The following is a 23,517-nucleotide window of genomic DNA, read 5'->3' on the forward strand; positions in this document are numbered from 1 at the left end:
GCTTCCTGATGAGCAGGGAGAAGACGCAGGGGTGCAAGGCTGGTGGGCAGCTCTGCCAGGTCGCAGACCCAGGGCAGAAAGATGCCCCGTGACTAGCTCTGCTTTGCTTACTGCTATCCACAGGCCTGTGGCGAGAAACCTCTAGGGTTTGATTTCAAATACCATTTCTCAAGTTTCTGTAACCTGCGCTCCATCGGCCAAGATTTTGTCAGGGTTTCCCTTCTGTATTGTGAGTTATAAACACAATGTCACTTTCCAATAACAAAACCCTGTAATATTCATTAGGCTTTTCTCAAGCTACTCACACCCTCACAGATTCTGATATGCCTCTACCTGAACCCTTGAGAATGTATAATATAAAGAAACAGAAATCACAGGCGAAGAGATAGTAAGCAAAAAGATGTTCAACCTCACTAGCAATCAAAGAAATGTGATCTAAAATAATGAAAGATCTCTTTCTTTAACTCACTGGGTTGGCAGAAATTCAAGCTGGGTAAAATCCAATATTAGCCAGGGTGTGGGAAACAAGCTTATATACAGTTGGCAGAAGTGGGAGGAGGGGGGAGCTCTACCTTTACTGACATGGAAAGATCTCCTAAGACATAGTCAGTAGAAAAAAAAAAAAAAAAGATGTTCTTTCAGAACAATAGGTATAATATGATCTCTTTTACAAAAAGAAAAAAACATCCTCTATGTTGTATATAGAATACTAACATGTTTGTAAATGCATAGAAAAAGTCCTGGAAAGATACAGTCAAAAAAGCAAAGGGGAACTTCCAGACATAGAAATATATAGTAGAAGTATGCCAAAATAATTATGAATTACAATTTAAATTAAAACAACTTAAAAAAAATTTTTTTTAAGTAACCTCTATGCCCAACATGGGGCTTGAACTCACAACCCCAAGATCAAGAGTTGTATGCTCTACGGACTGAGCCAGCCAGGTGCCCCTAAAAACAATTTTTAAAAGCTTTGTCACACAGTGGGGGGAGGAGACCAGAACGACAAAAGTGGTCTTGGTTATGAGAACCAATTCCCTATAGAGTCCTCACGACAGGTGTCAGCTGCCCACCTACCCCGATGTCAAACACGGAGCTGACGGGCTTGTGGTCACTGGTCTTCAGGGCCATGTGGCTCTGGTAACTCAGCTGAGTGATGTTCTTCCCTTTCCAGAGGACCCGGTCACACCAGGCAGGAGCACGACACTTCTCACTGAAATGCAAAGTCCGCACTGGGGGCCTGCACAGCCACAGCAGCGCCCACTGCCCTGGCCAGCACCCCGGCACCACTGGGGAGTGGTGGGGCAAAGCCTTCAAGCCCATGAGGCCCCAGGGGTCCGAGAAGGCACAGTGATGCAGGCCCGCCAGGGGGTGGGATATACCCTGAGCATATCACCCAAAACAGCCAAGAGGGCTCCAAGCCAAACACCGTTCAGAATGACTCTCTGTTCTTTAGCCTCCTATGGGGAGGAGCTGAAAAAGGCAATCTGGAAGTAAGTGCTCTGCCGTCCTTAAAAGATGGTGCTTGAAACAGGCTCTGAATTCCTACTGCCTCGGTTATAATCCTGGTTCTATACTAGCCTGCTTGGGAGCTCTTTCTCTTATTTTTTTCCTTTTCTTTTAAGATTTTTTTTTTATTTTTAAGTAATTTCTACAGCCAGTGTGGGGCTTGAACTCACCACCCCAAGATCAAGAGTTGCACGCTCCACCAACTGAGACAGCTAGGTGCCCCTTGGAAGGCTCTTTAATTTTTGCATGCCTCTGTTCCCCGATCTAAAAGCTGAGGATAATAAATCCCACCTCCTTCAGCTGGCAGTTGAGAAGATCAAGTGAGGTAACAGAGGTAAAGTGTATGAAATCACGTGAGGCATACCAGAAGCGTTCAAGAAAAGCAGTAAAACACCTGTGTAATGACCAAGTACAAGCTAAGCGGGTTGGAATCATCCTATCACCCTAAGCACAGCTCAAAAGTAAATTATTACGGAACAAAGGCTAAGGCGGTCAAAAAGAAAACATGTAGGAAGGCAGAGCTGCTGAATGAGCAGACACTGAAGGAAAATGTTTGACCAGAGTGCGAAACACAGGGAAGTCACAGGAATCCTATCTCCTTCTTTAGGCCCATGGGGACAAGTGCTTCCCTAAATTTTGGGATTTCCATTTGCTCAGCCCCCTTGAAGCAAGCCCCTACCTACCTAGTATCCCAGTCGTCGGAGCCAGTATCATACTTATAGGTAGGCTGGAACGTGAGCTCGCCTTCAATGAAGCCTTCAAAGACAGACTTGGCAGCCATCTGAGTTTTCAGCTATGCAAAAGGATGGAAGAGGAGGGAAAAAAACAAAACAAAAACCTCAGAATAAAAAAGTCAAACCTTGAATCAGCAGAGGAAAGAAAATCAATCTGGAATCTGAACCGTAACCCAAAGGGAAAGGCCCATGAGAAAGCTATCCTGTAAGATCTTGAGAACTAAATCCCAGGAAGGGGAGTGAGCTAACCGTTCCTTTGCCTGGTGTACAGTTTTTAAGGCTCTTTTAAAAGAGGATACCCGCATCCAGGGGGCCTGAGAACCATCTTGGTGAGATGTCCCTAAGAGGATCAGACACCATCAGACACAGCGTTTTTCCTTCCAAGTATCTATTTCATCTGTGTAACACAGCTGTTCCCATTGTACAGAGAGAGAACTACGCAGAAAAAGGTCTGGGAAGATATAGTCCAAAAAGCAAAGGGGGAACTTCCAGGTATCTAAAAATAAGTGGTAGAAGTATACCAAAACAAGTCTGAATTAAATTTGAACAATTTTCTAAAGGAGTTTATCAAATGAATTATATGAACTAGGGGAAGCCCTGTGCCTTGATCTCCCCCATCTGTAAATTTTGAGTTTGTAACAGAACCTGTCTCTCAGGACTGTTGGAAAGCACTGCCAACTTAGAATGGCACCTGGCACATTCTGAGAATAGCCAGCATTCTTCCTACTGCACTCATTTTGGGAGCGCCTTCCAGATCACACTCGCAGCAAGATTAACAACCACAGGTGTTCCTTCCTCCCCCCTGGAGGACCAAGCTCGGCCCTGTGTGGACTGATGAGGAACTGTCAGCTACCACTGGAGACAGGGGGCAGCTACTCAGGGGACAAGAGTTGCCAAATTCCCCAAAATACAAATTCCTAAAAAAAAAAAAACACAAAAAAAAACTATTAAGGAAAAAGCCACATTAATAATAAAAATGTAGGTATTAATGTAGGATGATTCTTTTTTTTTTTTTTTAGATTTTATTTATTTATTTGACAGAGATAGAGACAGCCAGCGAGAGAGGGAACACAAGCAGCGGGAGTGGGAGAGGAAGAAGCAGGCTCACAGCAGAGGAGCCTGATGTGGGGCTGGATCCCATAACGCCGGGATCACGCCCCGAGCCGAAGGCAGACGCTTAACCACTGTGCCACCCAGGCGCCCCTAACATAGGATGATTCTTAAATTGGTATATGTAGACCTTAAAACCATCTGGGAAGTAGAGAACACACCAAACAGGTACTGTTACTTGAAGAAAGACCAGAAAAGAAGGCAAGAGGAGGTGGGTATGAAACCATCAGGGAAGTCAGAATGCTTCACTCCAGAATACAGATGCAATAAACAGACAGTTATAGAGCAGACTGGCTTAATGCTGAAATGGGGATTAAAGAGAAAAAAAAAAAAAAGGTAATTTACCAAGGAAAGGAACTGGCGAGAAAAATAGGCCAAAAAGGAGATTATTCCATAAAGAAAGACGTAACAAAGTTGAGAGTTTTTTTTCCCTTTGACTGATCCCTTTGACTGATCCCTTTGACTGATGTGCACCAGGGGACAAAAAGGTTAACAGAAAGATTCAGACTGATGACAATAATGGGGCTACAGACTAAAAAGAAAAGGGAATTTAACATTCTGATCGATCCTGACCACTCGAAGTTTTGAAACTGACTGAAAGGGGTAGCCTGACGAAAGTCAGCAAGACAGATTGCTCTTGTCCTGTGGCAAATGCTCTGAGCAAGAAATCCCGACCCAAACCGAGGTAGAGAGTGGCAGAGGACAGAACTGGTTCCTGTCAGACGTGAAGAAAGCCGCTCAGGAAGAAGAGTGGGCATTTACCCTGGACAAGTCTGGTGAGAGCAGGAGGGGGCGAGGCAGGCTTACTCAGAAAACAATTAACAAATCATCTTAACCATACCAAGTGTCTTTATGCTCGGTACACTTTCAGCCCCTACTGGAATGAATGAATGAATGAGCACCCGGGAAAGGGGGTGAGAGAGAGAGGGAGACTGAGACAGAGAACACACATGCTCTTGGCCCCCAGGGGGACGAGGCACCTCGAGGGAAGAGCCATGGGAGGACCGCCGTGGACGAGGGAATGCAGATGAAAGGAGAAACAGCTGGCCATCAGCTCCCCGGGCAAGCCTACCCAGCGAAGGAAGAAGAGGCCGAGGGTTGGGAAGCCAGGCCTTCCTCTGCCCTCACAGTGGGGGGACAGCTGCCGAACAAGGCACGGGTGGCCATCTGTACCTGATCATACCCATACAGGGTTTGAAAGTCCTTCTCCTCGATGAGGTTTTTTACTGTCTCCACATCCAGCTCTTCTATCCTGTAGTTGAGGTCCCCCAGCCACAAGATGACACTGTGAGGACAGAACACAAAGGTCACAGGTTGAGGAGGGACTTCACCCATCCTAGCCAGCATAGTTCTGACAGAAGACCCCTGAGGTTCAGCTTCTTGGGAGCTGGGAGGGAAGTGACTCTGCTGTTTGGGAAATCTTTTCTCTTGCCACCCATTTCACATCACGGCTAACATGCTGCTTACTCTGACCTTTTGCTCCAGGCTCATCAGAAAACAGCCTTGAGTTGTCCTGGACTGTTTTAAGCTGTATGGTTGGAAAGATAGTCTAAGAAGATCTAAAAGCAAGACAACCATTTACTTCATTCCTGGGAAGAGGCACAAAAGATCAAATATTGGGAGTCAGGTCAATCACTCGGGGACCCCAAACCAGATGATGCCATGATGTCGCCTCCATGCACATGACAGTCCACAAAACACACTCTCAACCTTTGTTTCTAGAACTGAGTTCCTCTGAAACAAAGCTCAACCTGTACAGTGGAGTCTGTACTGTATCATCGGTTGGCTCTCTCTGCAAAGTGCGACAGGTGTTTCATCACACCTGCTGCTTCAGGAGAAGGGTAACTGAACATTCCAGACGACAGCGCACAGCCCATAAAGTCCAATACTGCGCTATCTGAAGCCAGCAGCCAGGTCATTTGAGAACCCGCACAGCAGGATACACGCACCAAAATAAATGCATCAAGCTAGAAGCGGACAAACTGACATGCAAGCGGCAGCCTCCCAAGCGAGGATGCTCGCGGCTCAGCAGAACGGAAGACACACTCCCTGCCAGGTTCCCTGGAGAAGGAAAGCCATCCTGTCAGCTTCCAGAGCACCAGTGAGCTCAAGACCGTTCCGCCACCGCGGCGGGCGGGAGGAGAGGCTTGCATCTGTGTACTCCCTGGCAGACACCACGGCCTCAGTGGCTTCTTCCTTTTTCTAAAAGAAGTGGCACAAGCTTCAAGTGTTGCTGTAAAGTCTGCAGTTCTAATATGCCTTGATTTTAGACATACAGAACGTTTTAGAGATAAACGAAACAAAGAAAACAAAAGACTAGCACAAGATGCTCCAAGCAGCTGTCACTGCAGCTTTGTCGCATTGACTCAAGAGGTGGAAGAGACTAAGTGAAGGCGGACCCCGGGAGTCCAAATCTCAATCACATGTGCTTCTGGAAAGAACAGACATATAATACCCTAAAGCATACTTCTGAAACATGGACTTGAGATGCTCACTCTTTGGTTGCTTTCCTCGTGATGTTTAATCAGGGCAGATCCACGTTAAAATAAATCTTATACATTTTCTGGGGACAGAGGACGTGTGAGAAAGATTCTAGAGGTCTGCCCGATTAGGAACTTAGGAAATGGAATATTTCCATGAGACACAATCTGCGTGTATGTGAGCGCTGGCTGGAGTTCCCATTCGGGCAGTGGGAAGCCTCCCCTAGCCACCTTCCTGACAAAACAGAGAGGCCCCAGCTCTCTCTTAGCAAGAGAGCGGTGAACAGCTTGGGGTCTGAGCCCAGACTCACTCGTGCTTGCTGATGGTGAGAGGAGGAAGGCCTGGGTCAATCTGACAAAACTGCATTCGAGAACAGATGTCTTTATAGTCCTGGTTCCTCCTCTCATACTCTTCTGTGTGGGCTGCCAGGTGAGAATTCACGACGCAGATGCTGGTGTTATGGAACTGGAACCTGATGGCCACGCCTCCTTTGTTACCCTATGGAAAAGAGCCCGAAAGAATCCAATTCACAACCTCACTGTGGCAGTCATTTTTTTTTTTTTAAGATTTTATTTATTTATTCGACAGAGATAGAGACAGCCAGCGAGAGAGGGAACACAAGCAGGGGGAATGGGAGAGGAAGAAGCAGGCTCATAGCAGAGGAGCCTGATGTGGGGCTCGATCCCATAATGCCGGGATCACGCCCTGAGCTGAAGGCCGACGCTTAACCACTGTGCCACCCAGGCGCCCCTCACTGTGGCAGTCATTTAATTCTGCATGCTTTCAACAAGTTTTCTCTTCAAAATAATCCCAACAGTAGTGGAGCAGTGCTATTGTCCGTATTTTATTTACGCAAAAATTTTTTTTAGAGGGGCGCCTGGGTGGCTCAGTTGTTAAGCGACTGCCTTCGGCTCAGGGCGTGATCCCGGCGTTGTGGGATCGAGCCCCACATCAGGCTCCTCCGCTATGAGCCCTTCTTCCTCTCCCACTCCCTCTGCTTGTGTTCCCGCTCTCTCTGGCTGTCTCTCTGTGTCAAATAAATAAATAAAATCTTTAAAAAAAAAAAAATTTTTTTTAGAGAGGAAGAGGGAGAGAGACAATCTCCAGCAGACTCCCCACTGAGCGTAGAGCCCGACACAGGGCTGGATCCCACCACCCTGAGATCGTGACCTGAGCCAAAATCAAGAGTCGGACGCTCAACTGACTGAGCCACCCAGGCACCCCTATATTGTCCATATTTTAACAGGTAGGGAAACAAATCCAAGAAAGCAGAGTGACTAGCCAGTCAGTGGCAAAGCCGAGTCCACTTTTCACTAAATCACAGGCAAAGCACATGGGAAGCGAAGCTCTTGCAAGAGAACCTAAAAGCAGGACTTTAGGAGCCTCAAGAAGAGGAAAGTGCAAACCTATTATCAGCGTTCTTTCTTTATCTCGGTTTCCCAACATAGTTTCTGCAACCTATTTTGTGGGTGAAACGGGCAGATCAGCTGGAGGCTCTGGTGTGGCGTGGACACTGGGATATATGTGCTAAATCAGCCACAGCTCCCTGAAACACGATTTCTAAGCGGTCCGCTCCATCTAGCGCTGCTTGAGGGCACCGTTCATCTTGTCACCCCAGCACCCTCCAACTGAGACACACGCAGTCACGGTATCATGAGAGGCAGGGTCAAAACCTTAGGGATCCGGGGGCGCCTGGGTGGTGCAGTCGTTAAGCGTCTGCCTTCGGCTCAGGGAGCGATCCCAGCGTTCTGGGATCGAGCCCCACATCAGGCTCCTCTGCTAGGAGCCTGCTTCCTCCTCTCCCACTCCCCTGCTGTGTTCCCTCTCTCTCTGACTGTCTCTGTCATATTAATAAATAAAATCTTTAAAAAAAAAAAACAAAAAAAACCCTTAAGGATCAGGCATACCGACCAAGAACTCACCATCCTCCCCATGATGCCTGTCCCCACGGTCTCAGCTTCCACCTCAGAGACGTGTGCTGCATGCTCCTGTTTGACATACAACAGCAGCATGATCCCGACCAGTCGGATGAGCTTCACCTGGACAACAGAGCCAAACAGTCCGGTCACGGCATGAGCTAGAAATCGAAAACAGGAAGAAGAAATATCCCAGAGGAAAAGCAGTCTCGAAGCTGGCTGAGGACGCTACCATGTTTCCTTCTCTGCAGCAGGACACACGGTGATCCCCTGCGCGGCTCCGCAGTAACCCGAACAGCCTACCGGTGCCCAGACCTGCACCTTTCCTACCCAGAGCACCTCTTCCGCAGGACTTGGAATTGACAAAATTCGGACGGGCTTATGATAAAGGTCACAGGTCTTAGAATCTCCTTGCGTGGCAACATAAAATTAAGGGTCACTGAGCCCTCGTGTACCTTTGCATACTTGGCATCTGGATGAAGACCTTCTGATACAGCTTTAAACCACTCTTCTTCCTTTGGGGTATCATGGAAGAAAAAGGCCTCCTTACTCAGATCAAGCTCCTGGAACCTATAATAAGCAGCAAGCAGTCAGACGGGAGAGAAGAATAACGTGCAAGACCACACATCCTCAGATTGGGTTAGGCACGTATATCCTCGCTTTCCAGCTAAACTGCAGGGCCCTCAAGAGGAGAGAAAAATCAATATGTGGAGCCAAGGGACTAAATGCTAAGGAACCACCGGCACCTTCCCCAGCAGCCACCCATTTCCTCTCCAGAACCAGCCATGAAGCAGTCAGAAGCATCTCCATTTTACACCGGAGATGACTAGTTCGCACAAGCACCAAATGGCAAACTGGGGGCCAAGCCTACGTCTATATAAATTCCAAATTCTAGGCCCTTCCCACTTTACCATACAGCCTCCTTTGCTGCCTCCTCCCCATTCACAGAGCCTAGGACAGTGGTAGGAAGATAATATGTATGGAAGAAAAAATGACTGACTGATAGAGCTTTTTGTTTTCTTTTTTAAAGCCAACCTTCCGGGGCATCTGGGTGGCTCAGCTGGTTAAGTGCCCGACTCTTGATTTTCATTCAGGTCATGATCCTGAGATCAAGCCCTGCATCAGACTCCACACTAGGCATGGAGCCTGCTTGGGGTTCTTTCTCTTTCCCTCTCCCTCTGTCCCTCCCCACTCGCACGCGCTCTCTCTTAAAAAAAAAAAAAAATTATTTTTTAAATTAAATAAATAAATAATTTTTGAAAATCAATAAAAAAATAAAGGTGGGGTGCCTGGGTGGCTCAGTCAGTTAAGCAGCTGCCTTTGGCTGAGGTCATGACCCCAGGGTCCTGGGATCAAGTCCCACACCGGGCTCCCTGCTCAGCAGGGAGCCTGTTTCTCCCTCTCCTCTTCCCCCCTGCTTGTGCTCTCTCTGTGTCAAAAAATATATAAAATCTTTAAAACAAATAAATAAAGCTAACCTTCCTTCCCTCGCAGAAGATATTTTTGCTTTGTGACCAAAGTGTTGAATGTCTAAGTGATAAAAGTCGGCTCGAGGTGTAGTGATTGTAACAGAGGGCTGCACTAAAAATTAAATAATAGCATTTAAATGCCAAGCACATCACTTTAATGGTGACAGAAATTTGTTTACTTCGAGGAAGAATATCAGAGAAGCAGCTGTTATTAAGCACATGCTTATTTGTCAATTCCTTCACCTGCTGTGAAGACTCAGTTACACATTCATGTCCCTGTCCCTTCCACCCAGCTATACTTCCTTCACCTGCTGTGAAGACTCAGTTACACATTCATGTCCCTGTCCCTTCCACCCAGCTATACTTTCTAGAGATGGAGAGGCAGAAGTGAGAAGAGAAGCACTTACCCCACACAGTACACATCTGGGGCCGGGGTGCCGTGGCTTAGCCAGGGCCGGAGGCCTTCTTTGGGGGACTGGCCATTCACATTGTATGTTCCCACAAAAAACCTGTCAGCAAAGAAAACTGATCAGTCACTTGGGACGACGATGGAGATGACAGGGTAAAGCATCCTATGCTGACTCTGCTCAGTTTCAGTCTTTTTGGAGTCAAATTTTAAGACCTAAGAAATGTCACACCTGACCTCGATCCAGGACCATGGCACCAAAGGGTGACTTGTAGTCTGCCATCGTATCTCCTGCTTTTGTGATAACTTCAAACACTATAAGCCTACTGTGAACTTTCCGATTTAGCTTTGGCAGCCATTAGAGAGCCATAATCCACAGAATGATTCCTTACCCTGTGTGTGCTAGGGAAATGAAAGAAAAATGAAAAGTACCTTGGTAATTATCTTCAGAAGGAAAGCAACAGCAGTGTTCACCATAACTGGCTGTTTATACACCTGGAAGCAATGCCACTTTGTGTTACAGTCCCCGTGCACTGATTTAAAAAGATCTAGCAGAATCCTACAACCTCTATTCATTTAACTTTCAGTAATCCTGCCTAAAAAGATTACCAAACACTAACTTTGTTTCATTAACTTCAGTTTATTTTTTTTTATTTTTTTATTTTTTTAAAGATTTTATTTATTTATTCGGCAGAGATAGAGACAGCCAGCGAGAGAGGGAACACAAGCAGGGGGAGTGGGCGAGGAAGAAGCAGGCTCCTAGCGGAGGAGCCCGATGTGGGGCTCGATCCCATAACGCCGGGATCACGCCCTGAGCCGAAGGCAGACGCTTAACCGCTGTGCCACCCAGGCGCCCCTCATTAACTTCAGTTTAAATGACTTTCTTCAAAGGCCCAGAAGAATGACCAAGAGATACACAAATTTCAAGATATCGTTCCTCCTTCTGTCCCATAGATCCCTTCAAATATTGCTGTAACTATTTGCAAGTTGTGTGACTCCCGCTAGACCACACCTACCACCGTGCCTGGCCAGAAAAGACACAGAATAAATGGCTACTCATGAAGAGTGAAAGAAAATGATTGTTTAGAGGATGATGGGTGAGATTCTGTAGAAGGGTCTGCTTCCAAATCCGGGTATGGGGGGGGAGTGCTGAAATTTCAGAGAGCTGAATGATCATTTCGCTTTGAAAACAGTCCGCCCAGTCAGCTACCTGAAGTTCTGGATATAGGTATAATCCTCTTCTTTCTGCACTAGACGTGATTTCACTATTGTATCTCGTAGCCCGAACTTCTGCATGGATAAAATGTGAGCCTTGTCTGATACCATGATAGTGGAGGAGCGAACCATGTCGGTGATCTCACACTTGGATTTATTCTGTCTAGAAAAACAAACAGACAAAAGTTTATCATATTCTGATGAGTCCCCCACGACACAATACATGAAGACGAAGCTAGAGGTTTCCACATACAAGTGTCTGAGTCCCAGAAGATGAACGGAGGCCAAAGTCAAATGTATTTACTAAAAACCCACTATGTCTATGTGCAATTAAGTAAACTTATATGTTGTCAATTGTATAGCACATTGGTCCAGAGACTTTCTGATAAAGATCTCAGATCAGAGGGGACCTTGAAGACATTCTGATCTAATCACTTCCTTTTCCAAATAAGAAAAATGAGATCTAGCATCATCAATGATCCACCCAGTCGGACGGCAGTGGAGTACGGATTAGAACCCAGATTTGACAGTACTCTTTCTAGACCCCACTGCCTCACGTAACGAGACTATAAGACTATCCAGATCCTTTGACTTGACAATTCTACTGTATCTCTACTCCACAGGAATAATCTGAAATAAGAGAGGAGCAATGCAAGTTTATATTTCATTATTTGTGTAGTTTCAATAGTCAAACTAAAAATTATTTAAATGCCAACATTTGAAGTTAAAATTTGACACATTTATCTAAAATTTAAAATTTGACACATTTATCTAACAGAATCCTAATAAAAGTGCGAGAAACTTTTGTTGAACATTATTTAATGAATTAAGATATATAAAGCCCTTGCAACAACTTCAGGCACTGAATAAAGACCATAAGTATCTGGTATTATATCAAGTACATACTAATTACAACTATGTAAAAATGTATCTCTGTCTCCCAAAAAGGCTCAGAGTGAACTGAGATGGACAGATCTAGCTACATTTAAAGTTCAGGGGTTGTTCCTTGCTGCTTAATTCATAAAAATACTGACACAAACAAGCAAGTTTTTATCTTGACCAGATGATTCTGGCTATGAGCAGTAGGGGGCACTGGCGTACAAACTAAATATAATAGCTCCACCGGAAAATAAATAAATAAAAACAAACAAAAAAAGAAGTATCTTCAGAGTCAGGAAACTCCTAAAAAAATGTGAGGGAGAAATAAAAATGTTTCTAATCTACATTTCTAAGGTAGAGTTAGACTGCCAGCTTCAAATCCTAGATGGGCTACTGGCTAGTTCTGGATCTTGGGTAAATTATATAATGTCTTTTCTTCACCTGTTCCTGTAGCTATAAAACAAAGAAGATAATGGTACCTATCTTTCAGGTTAAAATAAGATAATCCAGGTAAGAGAATGGTATCTGGCATACACAATAAATGCTCAATAAATGTCCAACATTTCTTAAACCAGCCACCCTAGGACAGCTTACATCATGTAAACTAATGGTCTCGGTTCTATACTGAGGAAAACTTCGGGACAGCTGCATTACCTTGGGAGCAAGTTGTCTGGTGTATCTTGACCCCAAGAGCTTGGGTCCACAGGCAGGCCTCTCTTATCTGACCTCGAATCATCAAAGTCAGAAACACCTAAGGGGAGGAGGGAGGAATGAAAACATGCTTACACAGACTTGAACATAGAGACCACAGCTTCTCCAACTGTTGTCTAGGAATCCCTGGTTGTGCACATAGTGCTTGAAAGCAGAGGAAAGGTCGATGGTGGTGCCTAAGCAGAGCACAAGAGAGAAGGCAAAAAAACCAAGCATTTCATCCAGAGATCTTTACTTCTGAAAAAGTAACTATCCTAGCTGGTCTGACTCCCTTTTCTTAGAGACAGTGCATTACAGAAAGAATAAAACTGTGCCATCTGCAGACCTAAATTCCATCACCAGCCCTACTATTTATTGACCTTCTGACTTCAGACAAGTCATCCAATCTCTCTCTAGCTTGGTGACTTGACCTGCCCTGCCCTTCTCATAGGTTTATTGCTGGGATCAAACAGTTGACATGTGAATAAGCACTTTGGAAGCCATACAGCGTATTATGAAATATAAGATAGTGATCTCATTTCCATTTACTCCAAGTGGGACTTCAAGTTCAAGGAGGAAAGAGGCAAGGGTTAGAGATCTCACACTGGAAAGGGTCTAAGTGCTCTAGAGAACGGGGAGTACTTGTCATTGTTAACCAATTGCCTCCAAAACCAAAGAGCAAACCAAAGACTTTTAATAAATAAATACTTTAGGACAGCTGTTAAACCAAGATAAACCTGAAAAGGAAAAGTAATCTGCCAATAGCTTCTTAGCTTCTTTGCTTCTTAAAAGCCAAATCTCTTGTCCACAGAAAACAGCATGGAGAGGCCACAGAAAGGGGCTGCTTCATCACCCAAGTTACAAGGAGCACTGCAGGCATAAACCATCACGAAAGAATTCTGCCCTGAAGACTATCACTAAACATGGATTTTTCAACCATGCATTCATAGGAACCTTAACACAACACACACAAATTTGAAACATGAAAATAATGACATTTCAATGCCTCCAATCAATCACCAAGGCCTTTCGATGTTGTTTCCTGAATGACTCTCAAATCAATATATTCCAATGTGACCCTATTAGTCCACGTTACCAATGTCTCCCTGGAATGACTTCAAACTAATCTTCTGGCCTACCATCTCTGACTCAATTTCTACACTGTGGCCAGAGGATTTTTTTGAAAAAGGCAGGCTAATCACATCACTTAAAACCTTTAAAAGCTTCCCATTGAATAAACTCAAACCTCCCAGTATGGCAGCCAAGTCTCCCTCCAGTCTAGATCCAGCCCACCTGCCCACCTGCATCTCTCACCATAGCGCTCTGGCTCCTCAACCCCTTGAATGCCACAGTCTGTATATTAAAGTTACTGCAGTTATACCGCAATCCCATCAGAAACCCACTTCCTTCTTTTTCATTTTGCTCTACACGGCTAACTCCCACCCATCCCAGGGCCAGGGGTCAGCAAACTTTTCTGCAAAGGGCCAGAGCGTAAATATCCAAGGCTCTGCAGGCCGTACCATCTCTATCACAACGATCTGACCCTGCTGTCATAGCATAAAGGAGCCAAGAGCGTGACTGTGTTCCAGTAAAACTTTATCTACGGACATTGAAATCTGAAGATTACATAATTTTTAAATGTCACAAAACATGAATCTCTTTTAATTCTTTTCAAACATTTAAAACTATAAAAACTATTTTTAGCTTGCAGGCTGTAAAAAAGCAGGCAGTGAGCTGGATTTGGCCCATGGACTGTACTTAGCCAAGCCCTGCTGTAGACCGCATCTCAGAGGTCACTTCTTCCAAGGTGCCTTCTCTAACTCCCCCTAGATCAGATCAGATGCCCTGCCACTGGTGTTCCCACAGCTCCCTGTACATCTCATTATAGCCTCACCTGCTGTTATTATAATGTTTGTCCCCCAGTTAGACTATAAGCTTATTGAGGACAAGAGTATGTCTGATTTGTTCATCATTGCATCCCCATCATCCAGCACGCCACCCAGCACATAACAAGCAGTTCAATCACTCAACAATTCAATAGAAAATACTGGATGAACATGGATTCCTTATGTGTCTTATATAAATACGTAACATCTAAGCTCAAGTCTGTAGCCTTCTTTTGGAATGTTTCAGGTCATCCTCCCATTGTCTTCAGCATCCAACAGAAATAAGAAAGGCAGAACTTGTTTCTAGAATTCTATAGCTCCATGGTTAACCGCATTATTTCTGAGAACCAAATCCCCAACTGTATTCTACCTCTCTTGCTTTACTCTCACTGAACTCTAAAGCTTAGAGAACCAAGGTACTTGTGTTAGTGAATGGCATACTAAGAAATACTTAAGAAGGGCTAAAATCCAAAAAGCTGACAATACCAATTGCTAGCAAGGATGTGGAACAATAGCGACTCCCATTTACTGATTGTAAGAATGGAAAATGGTACAGCCACTTTGCAAGCAGTTTGGTAGTTTCTTGAAAGCTAAACATTGCCTTACCATATGATCCAATAATCACACTCCTAGATATTTATCTATCTGAATGCTTACGTCCTTATAAAAACCTGCACTTTTTTTTAATAAAGACTTTATTTATTTATTTGATAGAGAGAGAGGGAGAGAGAGAGCATGAGGGGAGAGAGACAGAGAGCATGAGGGGGGAGAAGGGCAGAGAAAGAGACCAGGGACAAGCAGACTCCTCACTAAGCGCAGAGCCTGATGCAGGGCTTGATCCCAGGATCCTGAGATTATGACCCGAGCTGAAGTCAGATGCTTAACTGACTGAGCCACCCACAGGCCCCTACAGCAGCTTTATTCATACTCATCAAAAACTGAAAGCAACCAAGATGTCCCTCAATAGATGACTGGATAAAGAAACTATGGTATATCTATATAATGAAATATTATTCAGCAATAAAAAAGAATGAGTCACCAAGTCACAAAAAGACATGAATGAATCTTAAATACATATTGCTAAGTGAAAGAGTCATCGTGAAAAGGCTCCATGCTGTGGGATTCCAATTATATAACATTATGGTTAAAGCAAAACTCTAGAGATGGTAAAAAGATCAGTGGTTGCCAGGTGTTCAGTGGGTGGGTAAGGATTTAGTAAGTGAAGCATGGGAGACTTTTTAGGGCAGTGAAACCATTCTGTGAGAAGCTGTAATGGTGGATACATGACACTATCCATAGGCTTCAAAACCCACAGAACTTTATAGAACAGAGTACTGTATGCAAATTTTTAAAAAATCATTTTGGAGATCAAGGGATCCTGGAGTGAAATGCAGAAAATGACAAAAGAATCTAACTATATTACAAATGTATGAAAACAGCCTCACTGAGGGGGGATAGAAGAAAAAAGTGCTGACCTAAATAGTTTTGGAAATGAGTGGAATCTGTAAGACTAAAGGCAAAATGAACTGTTGGCAAGCACTATACTCTAGCTGATAACGTTTCCCACAGGGATATGGGTTAACAATTCTGAAGCCACTACACATGGATCCTGGAATTTAACACTTGAGAAAATGGAGAGTGGATTGTGGGAACCAGGTTTCTCATTGTTGGAGTGGGAGGTTCCAGATAAACAAGGGGAAGAGGCTAGAATGATCCATGTGGTAATGGGTTAGAGACGGCGATGTCGGCATGAGTTCATGTTTACCTAATATAGATACATATGGTTACATACAGAAATATAGAGATACACACAAATAAGTATACACACATACATTTCCTTGCTCCATCAGCTAAGAGGGCCTAGAAGCAAGGACACACCAGTAGCAAGGACCACTCTTTAATGCCCAATCGTGGTTTCCAATACCATTCTCCAATAAAAGGAACCAGGGCTCCTTGAAGATTTTAGAATTGGGGTAGGAAATATACAAGATGGAGCATTTTCTAGTGCCAGAAAACAAGAAAGTACTCAAAAAAAGTCCCAAAATAAAAACACCCACAATGATGAGGGTATGTCAAAAGGACACAGGAGCCAACCGAAAGAGCTCCAATGGTCACAGCTGGAACAATTTGAGCAATGAAATAAAGCAATATTGGATTATAATTCAAAGTATAAAAGAAATATCCACCAATCCATACTGCTATAAATAATCGAGTAAAAAGATAAATGGAGGCAACCCTCTTGGGTCCCCTGAGTCTTCGGGAGCTTTGTACTATCAATTCACTATCACTCAATAAACTTTGCTTTGAGGCGCCTGGGTGACTCAGTCGGTTAAGTGCCTTCAGCTCAAGTCATGATCCCAGGGTTTTGGGATCGAGCCCCGCATCGGGCTCCCTGCTCTGCAGGGAGCATGCTTCTCTCTCTTCCTCTCCCCCTGCTTGTGCTCTCTCCCTCTCTCTGTGAAATAAATAAATAGAAATCTTAAAAAAAAAAAAAAAAAGAATAAATGGAGGAGAAAAGACAAATCTCCTGTGAAGAATTCCAAATAATGTAGGTGAATACTCTTGCCTTCAAAAAGGTGGAGCCTAACTCCCCACTACTCTTCTGCAACTGCTGTGTTAAGGTTACTGATAACCTTCATGTTGCCAAATCCAGTGGTCAGGTCCCAGTTTTTGGCTAAGTCCACTGCAGCTCTTCGGTAACTCTTGATAGAAACTGCCCTCTCTCCCTTGTAAACACTTCCCCTAGTTTCTGAAGGCTCCTTTTTTTCCCCCGCGCACCCCACACCCCACCCCCAGGAATGAGTCCAGGCAAAGTCCTGGCACGAGACCACTTCTCCAGCTCCACTCTCTCCCAGCTAGGTGATCTCACTTAGTCTCACAGTTTTAAAAATCGCCCACATGCTGACCACTCCCAATCTCCAGGCTTCAACCTTTCACCTGAGCTCCAGGTCGTTCTATGCGGCTTCCCCGCTTAGGCTTCTTCAACTCGGTAAATAGCACCATCACTGGACCAGCTGCGCAGAAGAAAAATCCGCGACTCACTTGTGACTCCTCTTTTTTTCCCCTTACTCCCACACCTAATTCATCAGCAATTCAGCCAAGTTCTACCTTCAGAAATAGACCTGGAGGGGTACCTGGGTGGCACAGCAGTTAAGCGTCTGCCTTCGGCTCAGGGCGTGATCCCGGCATTATGGGATCGAGCCCCACATCAGGCTCCTCTGCTATGAGCCTGCTTCTTCCTCTCCCACTCCCCCTGCTTGTGTTCCCTCTCTCGCTGGCTGTCTCTCTGTGTCAAATAAATAAAATCTTTAAAAAAAAAAAAAAAGAAACAGACCTGGAATTTCTCACAACGGCTTCCTAACTGTTCTTGACTTCCATGCTTACATGCTCCTGTCCTCAGTTTCCCAGATAGCAGCTACAGTGAAAAGAAGGTGTATCCCTACACCACATGAATTAAGTTCCCTGCTTACAACTTTCAAGGCGCTTCTCACACCTCAGAATGAAATTTGGCCCCCTCAGAGAGTTGATAAAGCCCTCCCTAACCTGGCCTCATCCACCTTGCTCTAACTCACTCAGTCTGTTCTGGCCACCCTTCCTTTTCTGCTGTTCCCAGAGCGTGTCAAGCTCGTTTCCAAGTCAGGAACTTCGCTCTTGCAGGTCCCCCTGCCTGGAATGCTTTTCCTTCAGATCTCCACATGACTCACTCCATTTTGTTCAGGCCTCTGCTCAGATGTCAGAGGCTTCACCACCCTGTCTAAACAGCCCCCCCCACCCCCATGTCACTCTGTCCCCTTACTCCAGGGCTCCCTAAATTCCTCTGTTTACAGCACCCTGTCTCAGTGATTTTTTCCAAAGAGACTCTAGGTCAGAAGAAATACTTACCAGGGCAGTTCAAGTAGTTAGGGCCAAAATAAAATCACTAAGTTTAAGTCCTAACAACTTAAAGTAGCAATTTGAAAATGAATACCCATAAATAGAAGGAAAAATACTATTTCTTTTTCATTTGATATAACCACAATTCCTGGCTAATGAGATGTGTGTGTCTGTTGGGTACTGCACACCCTCGCAAACCTTGGAATCCGACGGCACATCACATACGATGTGTCACATTGACTTTTGCATGGTACTTGTTTTTGCTGTTGTTGTTTTTAATATTTTATTTATTTATTTAACAGAGAGAGACAGTGAGAGAGGTAACACAAGCAAAGGGAGTGTGAGAGGGAGAAGCAGGCTTCCCGCCGAGCAGGGAGCCCGATGCAGGGCTCAAACCCTGGGATCATGACCTGAGCTAAAGGCAGATGCTTAACGGCTGAGCCACCCAGGGACCCCTGTACTTGTTTTTGATCCCAGCAACCACCCAAAACCCAGCTTCGCAAAGATACCAGGTCATCAAAAGGAATGCAGCACTATCTAATGCTGAAACTGTGAACCACCTCGAGCCAGAGGGTTGGTGTTCCAGCAGACTGACAAGTATCTCTGTATTTCCTTTAGAACTTTGAAATGTCCCACCGTGCCCCTGTGAATTCCCTGCACAGTGCGGAGAGCCACAGTCTTGTTACAGCTTTCCTATTAGTACTAACACCATTTGATATTATATCTCATAAGTATTCCTCAGATAATTGGAGGCTATATCCGCTGAAAGGTAAGCTCTGGAAGGCAGTGGTCTTGTCTTCATGCTCTTTCCCAGGGACCTGGAGCAGCACCTGGCTTATATTAAGTACTCAATGTGTTAAATGTGAGCAAGTATCAGGAAACGTAGCTGAAACCTAGCTGTACCATTATCTTCCTGTGTGACAAGTTCCTTCTTCTCTTTGGGTCTCAGTTTCTTCATCTACAAAGTAGGGACTTCAGTATAAATATCTCATGGGGCTTTATGATGAGCAAAGGCAAATTAAGGACTAAAGGTAAGAGCTCGGTTCCTGCATCAGTGCTTTCTAAGGATCTTATTTTGGGGGGACAGTTCCTACTAACAGCCAGACCGAAAGGACATCTGCTGGGGACAAGTGGTGTGTCCCTATGGATTCAGCTTCCGTCCATGAGCGGACTGGAAAATCGCCCTGCAGACCTACATCACTGTGTCTGCCGCAGGACCCAGTCCAGCAAGGACAAGAATATCTTCATTCCTCACTCTGTGCATGGAAACTTTAAGGCATGATTTGGGGGATTTCCAGCCACAGAGCAGTCTTCTCGGAATCTCTTCTCCCCTGAATCTAGCACGGAAGCTGGCTGTTAGCAGCTCTTTACCAAATTTACCATCAGGCAGCCCCATGGTTCCTTCTTGACCACAGCTTCCTGTCCTTCCTCCTCTCCTGCTTCCCTACTCCCACTCTGCCCTTTTTCCAACCTCAGACCTCCATTCCTTTGTCACCCAATCTAACAGCTGACATCTGGGTTTTTCTCCTTTCTTCCCATGTTTGTCCACTGAGTCCTATAAATCCTCTCTAAATATTTTTATACCTGACCGTCTTCCCTGTCCCTACGGTCATGCGTTAGGTTAGGCCCTTACTATTTCTGGAAAGCACATTCAGTGATTTCCCTGCCTCCCCCACCAGTCCATTCTGCCACCATCTAGAAGAAAACTCAAATCTGAGCAGGTCCTTCCTGTGCCTCAAATCCCACAATGTCTATCACCTGTGCAATAAACCCCAAACCTCTGAGTATTACATACAAGGACCTTTGTAATTAGCCCAGACTCCCTTTCCAGGCCCATCTCCTGCCACCCGCCCCAATGCAGTCACAGCAAAATCATTTCTCTCTTTAGACGCTGCCTCCTCACATCCCCCTCCCCTGACCCTAACCATCCCGCAATCCCACCTTCATGGGGGTGAATTTCGGTCATCGTTGCAGACTCAGCTCCAGATTCACCTCCTTCAAAAGGTCTCTTCAGCCCTCGTATTTTCACACACAGGGGTTTGCCTCTGTCAAGGCATTTATCATAATCGAACCATAACTGTGTTTAACTCTTTTTGCCTTCTTCCTTCTTTAGCTAGACCACAAGCTTCTCAGGAGCAGGAGTTGATGCATTTCTCTGTGGCCCTCGGCTTACCAAAATTTATGGAACATATCAGGCAGCCAGCAGATACACACTGAACAAACAGCCACAGGGCAGAGATCAACCTCAGTGTGATTTCTGGGTGCTTTTTTTTTTAAACTTATTTATTTAAATTCAGTTCTTTTTTTTTAATTAAAGATTTTTATTTAGGGGAGCCTGGGTGGCTCAGTCATTAAGCATCTGCCTTCAGCTCAGGTCATGATCCCAGCGTTCTGGGATGGAGCCCTGCATCAGGCTCCCTGCTCAGGAGGAAGTCTGCTTCTCCCTCTCCCACTCCTCCCCTGCTTGTGTTCCCTCTCTCACTGCCTCTCTCTCTCTGTCAAATAAATAAATAAAATCTTTAAAAAAAAAAGATTTTTATTTATTTGTTTGAGAGAGCGAGCAGAGTGAGAGAGAGAGAGAGAGCATGAGTGGGGGGAGGGGCAGAAAGAGAGGGAGAAGCAGGCTCCCCACTGAGCCAGGGAGCCCGATGTAGGGCTCGATCCCATGACCCGGAGATCATGACCTGAGCCGAAGGCAGCAGATACTTTTTTTTTTTTAAAAGATTTTATTTATTTATTTGACAGAGACAGAGACAGCCAGCGAGAGAAGGAACACAAGCAGGGGGAGTGGGAGAGGAAGAAGCAGGCTCACAGCAGAGGAGCCTGATGTGGGGCGATCCCATAACGCCAGGATCACGCCCTGAGCTGAAGGCAGACACTTAACCGCTGTGCCACCCAGGCGCCCCTGAAGGCAGCAGATACTTAACTGACTGAGCCACCCAGGCGCCCCCTAGGTGTTCTCTTGATGACCACCTTTCACACCTACAAGTGAAACCATGTCCCTATAAGAGCCTACGGAGGAAGTAGGTCGACCATAGTAGCAGCTTGGTCTGGGTGTATAAAACTGCAGAAGTGCTTTTGTTCTTGCAAGTTCTTCGCATTGCGCTGTACAGCTTACAGAACCAAAACCCCTCTCCCAGGTCTAGCTAAATAGATGACACTGCCCCTGGAGGCCCCTTCCTTACCCCAAGCAGCAACAGAGCCTAAAAAGATCCCCAATTCCTGATCTGAAACCCTTGGGGCCAAGTGTAATTTGGAATTCAGAATGTGGGAGATTTTATTTAGTTTTTTTAAGATTATTTATTTATGTATTTGACAAAGAATGAGAGACAGAGAGAGCGAGCGTGCAGTAGGCAGAGCAGGAGGCAGAGGGAGAGGGAGAAGCAGGCTCCCCACTAAGCAGGGAGCCTGATGTGGGACTTGATCCCAGGATCCTGGGATCACGACCTGAGCCGAAAGCAGACACTTAACCTACTGAGCCACCCAGGCGCCCCAGAACTGGAGGGATTTTAGAGAGCTAGTACATTACCTACGCTGTCTATAATACAACACCCCCAGCAGAGTCAGAGGCGACACCAGGAATCATCACTTTAATACTTCCGCAGTGCAACTTAGGAGTAGTAATATGGGGTGGAATAAATAAAGCCTATAAATAGCCTCATGTCAGTTCAAGCGAGTCTTACTGCCAAACTGAGCTTGGGCCAAACTTGCAAAAAAAAATTTTCAGTCTTTGGAGCTTTTAGGACTTCAGAACTGCTGATAAGGGACTGAAGATGGCAGTTAAGAGCATGGCCTGACATAGCTACGCACATCAGAAAGGACTAGAGTGTGTATGTGTGTACGTATAGAACATGTTTATAAATATACCTATACATTTTATAGACACATACATACACACATTGGAAAGCCTGGAAGGGGAGAAACCAGTGGGTCAATATCTTGTAGCCAGGCCTATCACTGATTTGGGGTTGGGGCTTTTTCTCCAACAGGGCATCACACAAGGGGAAAAAAGTAAATTTAAACCCAAATCCAAGTACCTGACATCTTTCGAGAATTATCCGAGAAGCAACAAAATTCTTTGTTTCTTTCTCTTCCCCAGCAACGCTACTTCTTCATTCAGTTGCTCCTTCTGTCTCCTCCTCTTGCTCCATTTCCCCCTGCAGATCCCCTAGGTGTCTGTAGGTACTCCCCAAGATCTAGACCAGAGCGATCCAACACAACTTTCTGTGATGGCAGAAATGTTCTACAACTTCACTGCCTGAAAAGAGGAGCCACTGGCCACGCTGAAACACTCGAAATGTTTCTAGAGCGAACGAGAAACCGGATTTTTTATTCTATTTACCTAAATTAAATGTAAATAGCCATATGTGGCCGCCACCGTGAGCGGTACCGATCTAGGTCACACTCCTCTTCTACAAGAACCCTCGGTCTTCAGAGTCCACTCCAAACGGAGCCGTCAGTTCTACCCGAGCGCAGTCCTGCCACTGTCTACTGCCTACATTCCGACATTCTGTGTTGATCCGTCCCAGGTAAAGCTGTGGTTTGACTTCCGGGCCCTCTCCCTGAGCTCTCCCTTTGTCACCTGCACCAGCCCCATCCCTGCCAGCCCAGTGTGCAATCCTGCCATCCGCTCACCCCTCTCGCTGGGCCCCCAGAGCCGGTGGGCCCCCGATGTCTTTGACTTTGTTCCCACGGCTGCCTTCCGCCAGGCCATCCTCTCCTCGCTTGTCACCGCAAGAGTCTCCTGCTACAAGATCTTCTCCCTACCCAACACTGTGTCTGTACGTGGCCAGACTGAACTCTGATTTCCTGTCTCGCTGCTCTAAAGCTTTCAGCGTTGCACTGCTCCCTGCAGGTTAAGATACAAACTGGTCGAACTGGCAGATGAAGCCCTTTGCAAATTGGCCCTCCTGGCCCAGCTCACCGATCCACCACCTAAAAACAGCCTGATCAAAACAGATAAAATGGCCAGGTTCACCGTGTACGTGTGCACCACCCTCACGCCTGCCTCCAGGGGAAGCTCCTCCCATGTGCCGGCCACCCCTGCTGCAAAGGCCAGCCTCCACTCCTACGCCCTCCCCCACGAAGCTCCACTCCCACCGCCACACTAGTCCTCGGTCATCATTTCTCCAACTTCTGAAGGCCCTCTCATCCACAGAACTTGTGTGGCACTTTAAGAGAAATTAGAGTGTTTGGGGGAAAGGAACATTGGCTCTGTAATAAAACAGACCTGGCTCTTTAACTGGCTCCATCCATTACCTCGTATGAAACCTTAAGCAAATTACTTAATTTGTCTCCTCATTTGTAAAATGCGGATAACACCACCAAACTTACAGAGAAGCCAAAAGA

At 45.5% G+C, this 23,517-nt stretch overlaps 1 protein-coding gene across 1 annotated transcript in view; it reads right to left on the minus strand.

Moving 5' to 3' along the window:
• Positions 1-23,517, minus strand: part of INPP5B (inositol polyphosphate-5-phosphatase B) — a 46,478-nt gene that overhangs the window by 7,804 nt on the left and 15,157 nt on the right. Inside the window, 9 exon segments of the mRNA XM_034649527.1 lie at positions 1,078-1,213; positions 2,193-2,302; positions 4,527-4,638; positions 6,145-6,332; positions 7,757-7,873; positions 8,206-8,320; positions 9,627-9,728; positions 10,836-11,003; positions 12,374-12,470. Coding sequence (XP_034505418.1) covers positions 1,078-1,213; positions 2,193-2,302; positions 4,527-4,638; positions 6,145-6,332; positions 7,757-7,873; positions 8,206-8,320; positions 9,627-9,728; positions 10,836-11,003; positions 12,374-12,470 — 1,145 coding nt within the window.

Source organism: Ailuropoda melanoleuca, chromosome 2 (genome assembly GCF_002007445.2).
Source record: "Ailuropoda melanoleuca isolate Jingjing chromosome 2, ASM200744v2, whole genome shotgun sequence".
Taxonomy (NCBI): Eukaryota; Metazoa; Chordata; class Mammalia; order Carnivora; family Ursidae; genus Ailuropoda; species Ailuropoda melanoleuca.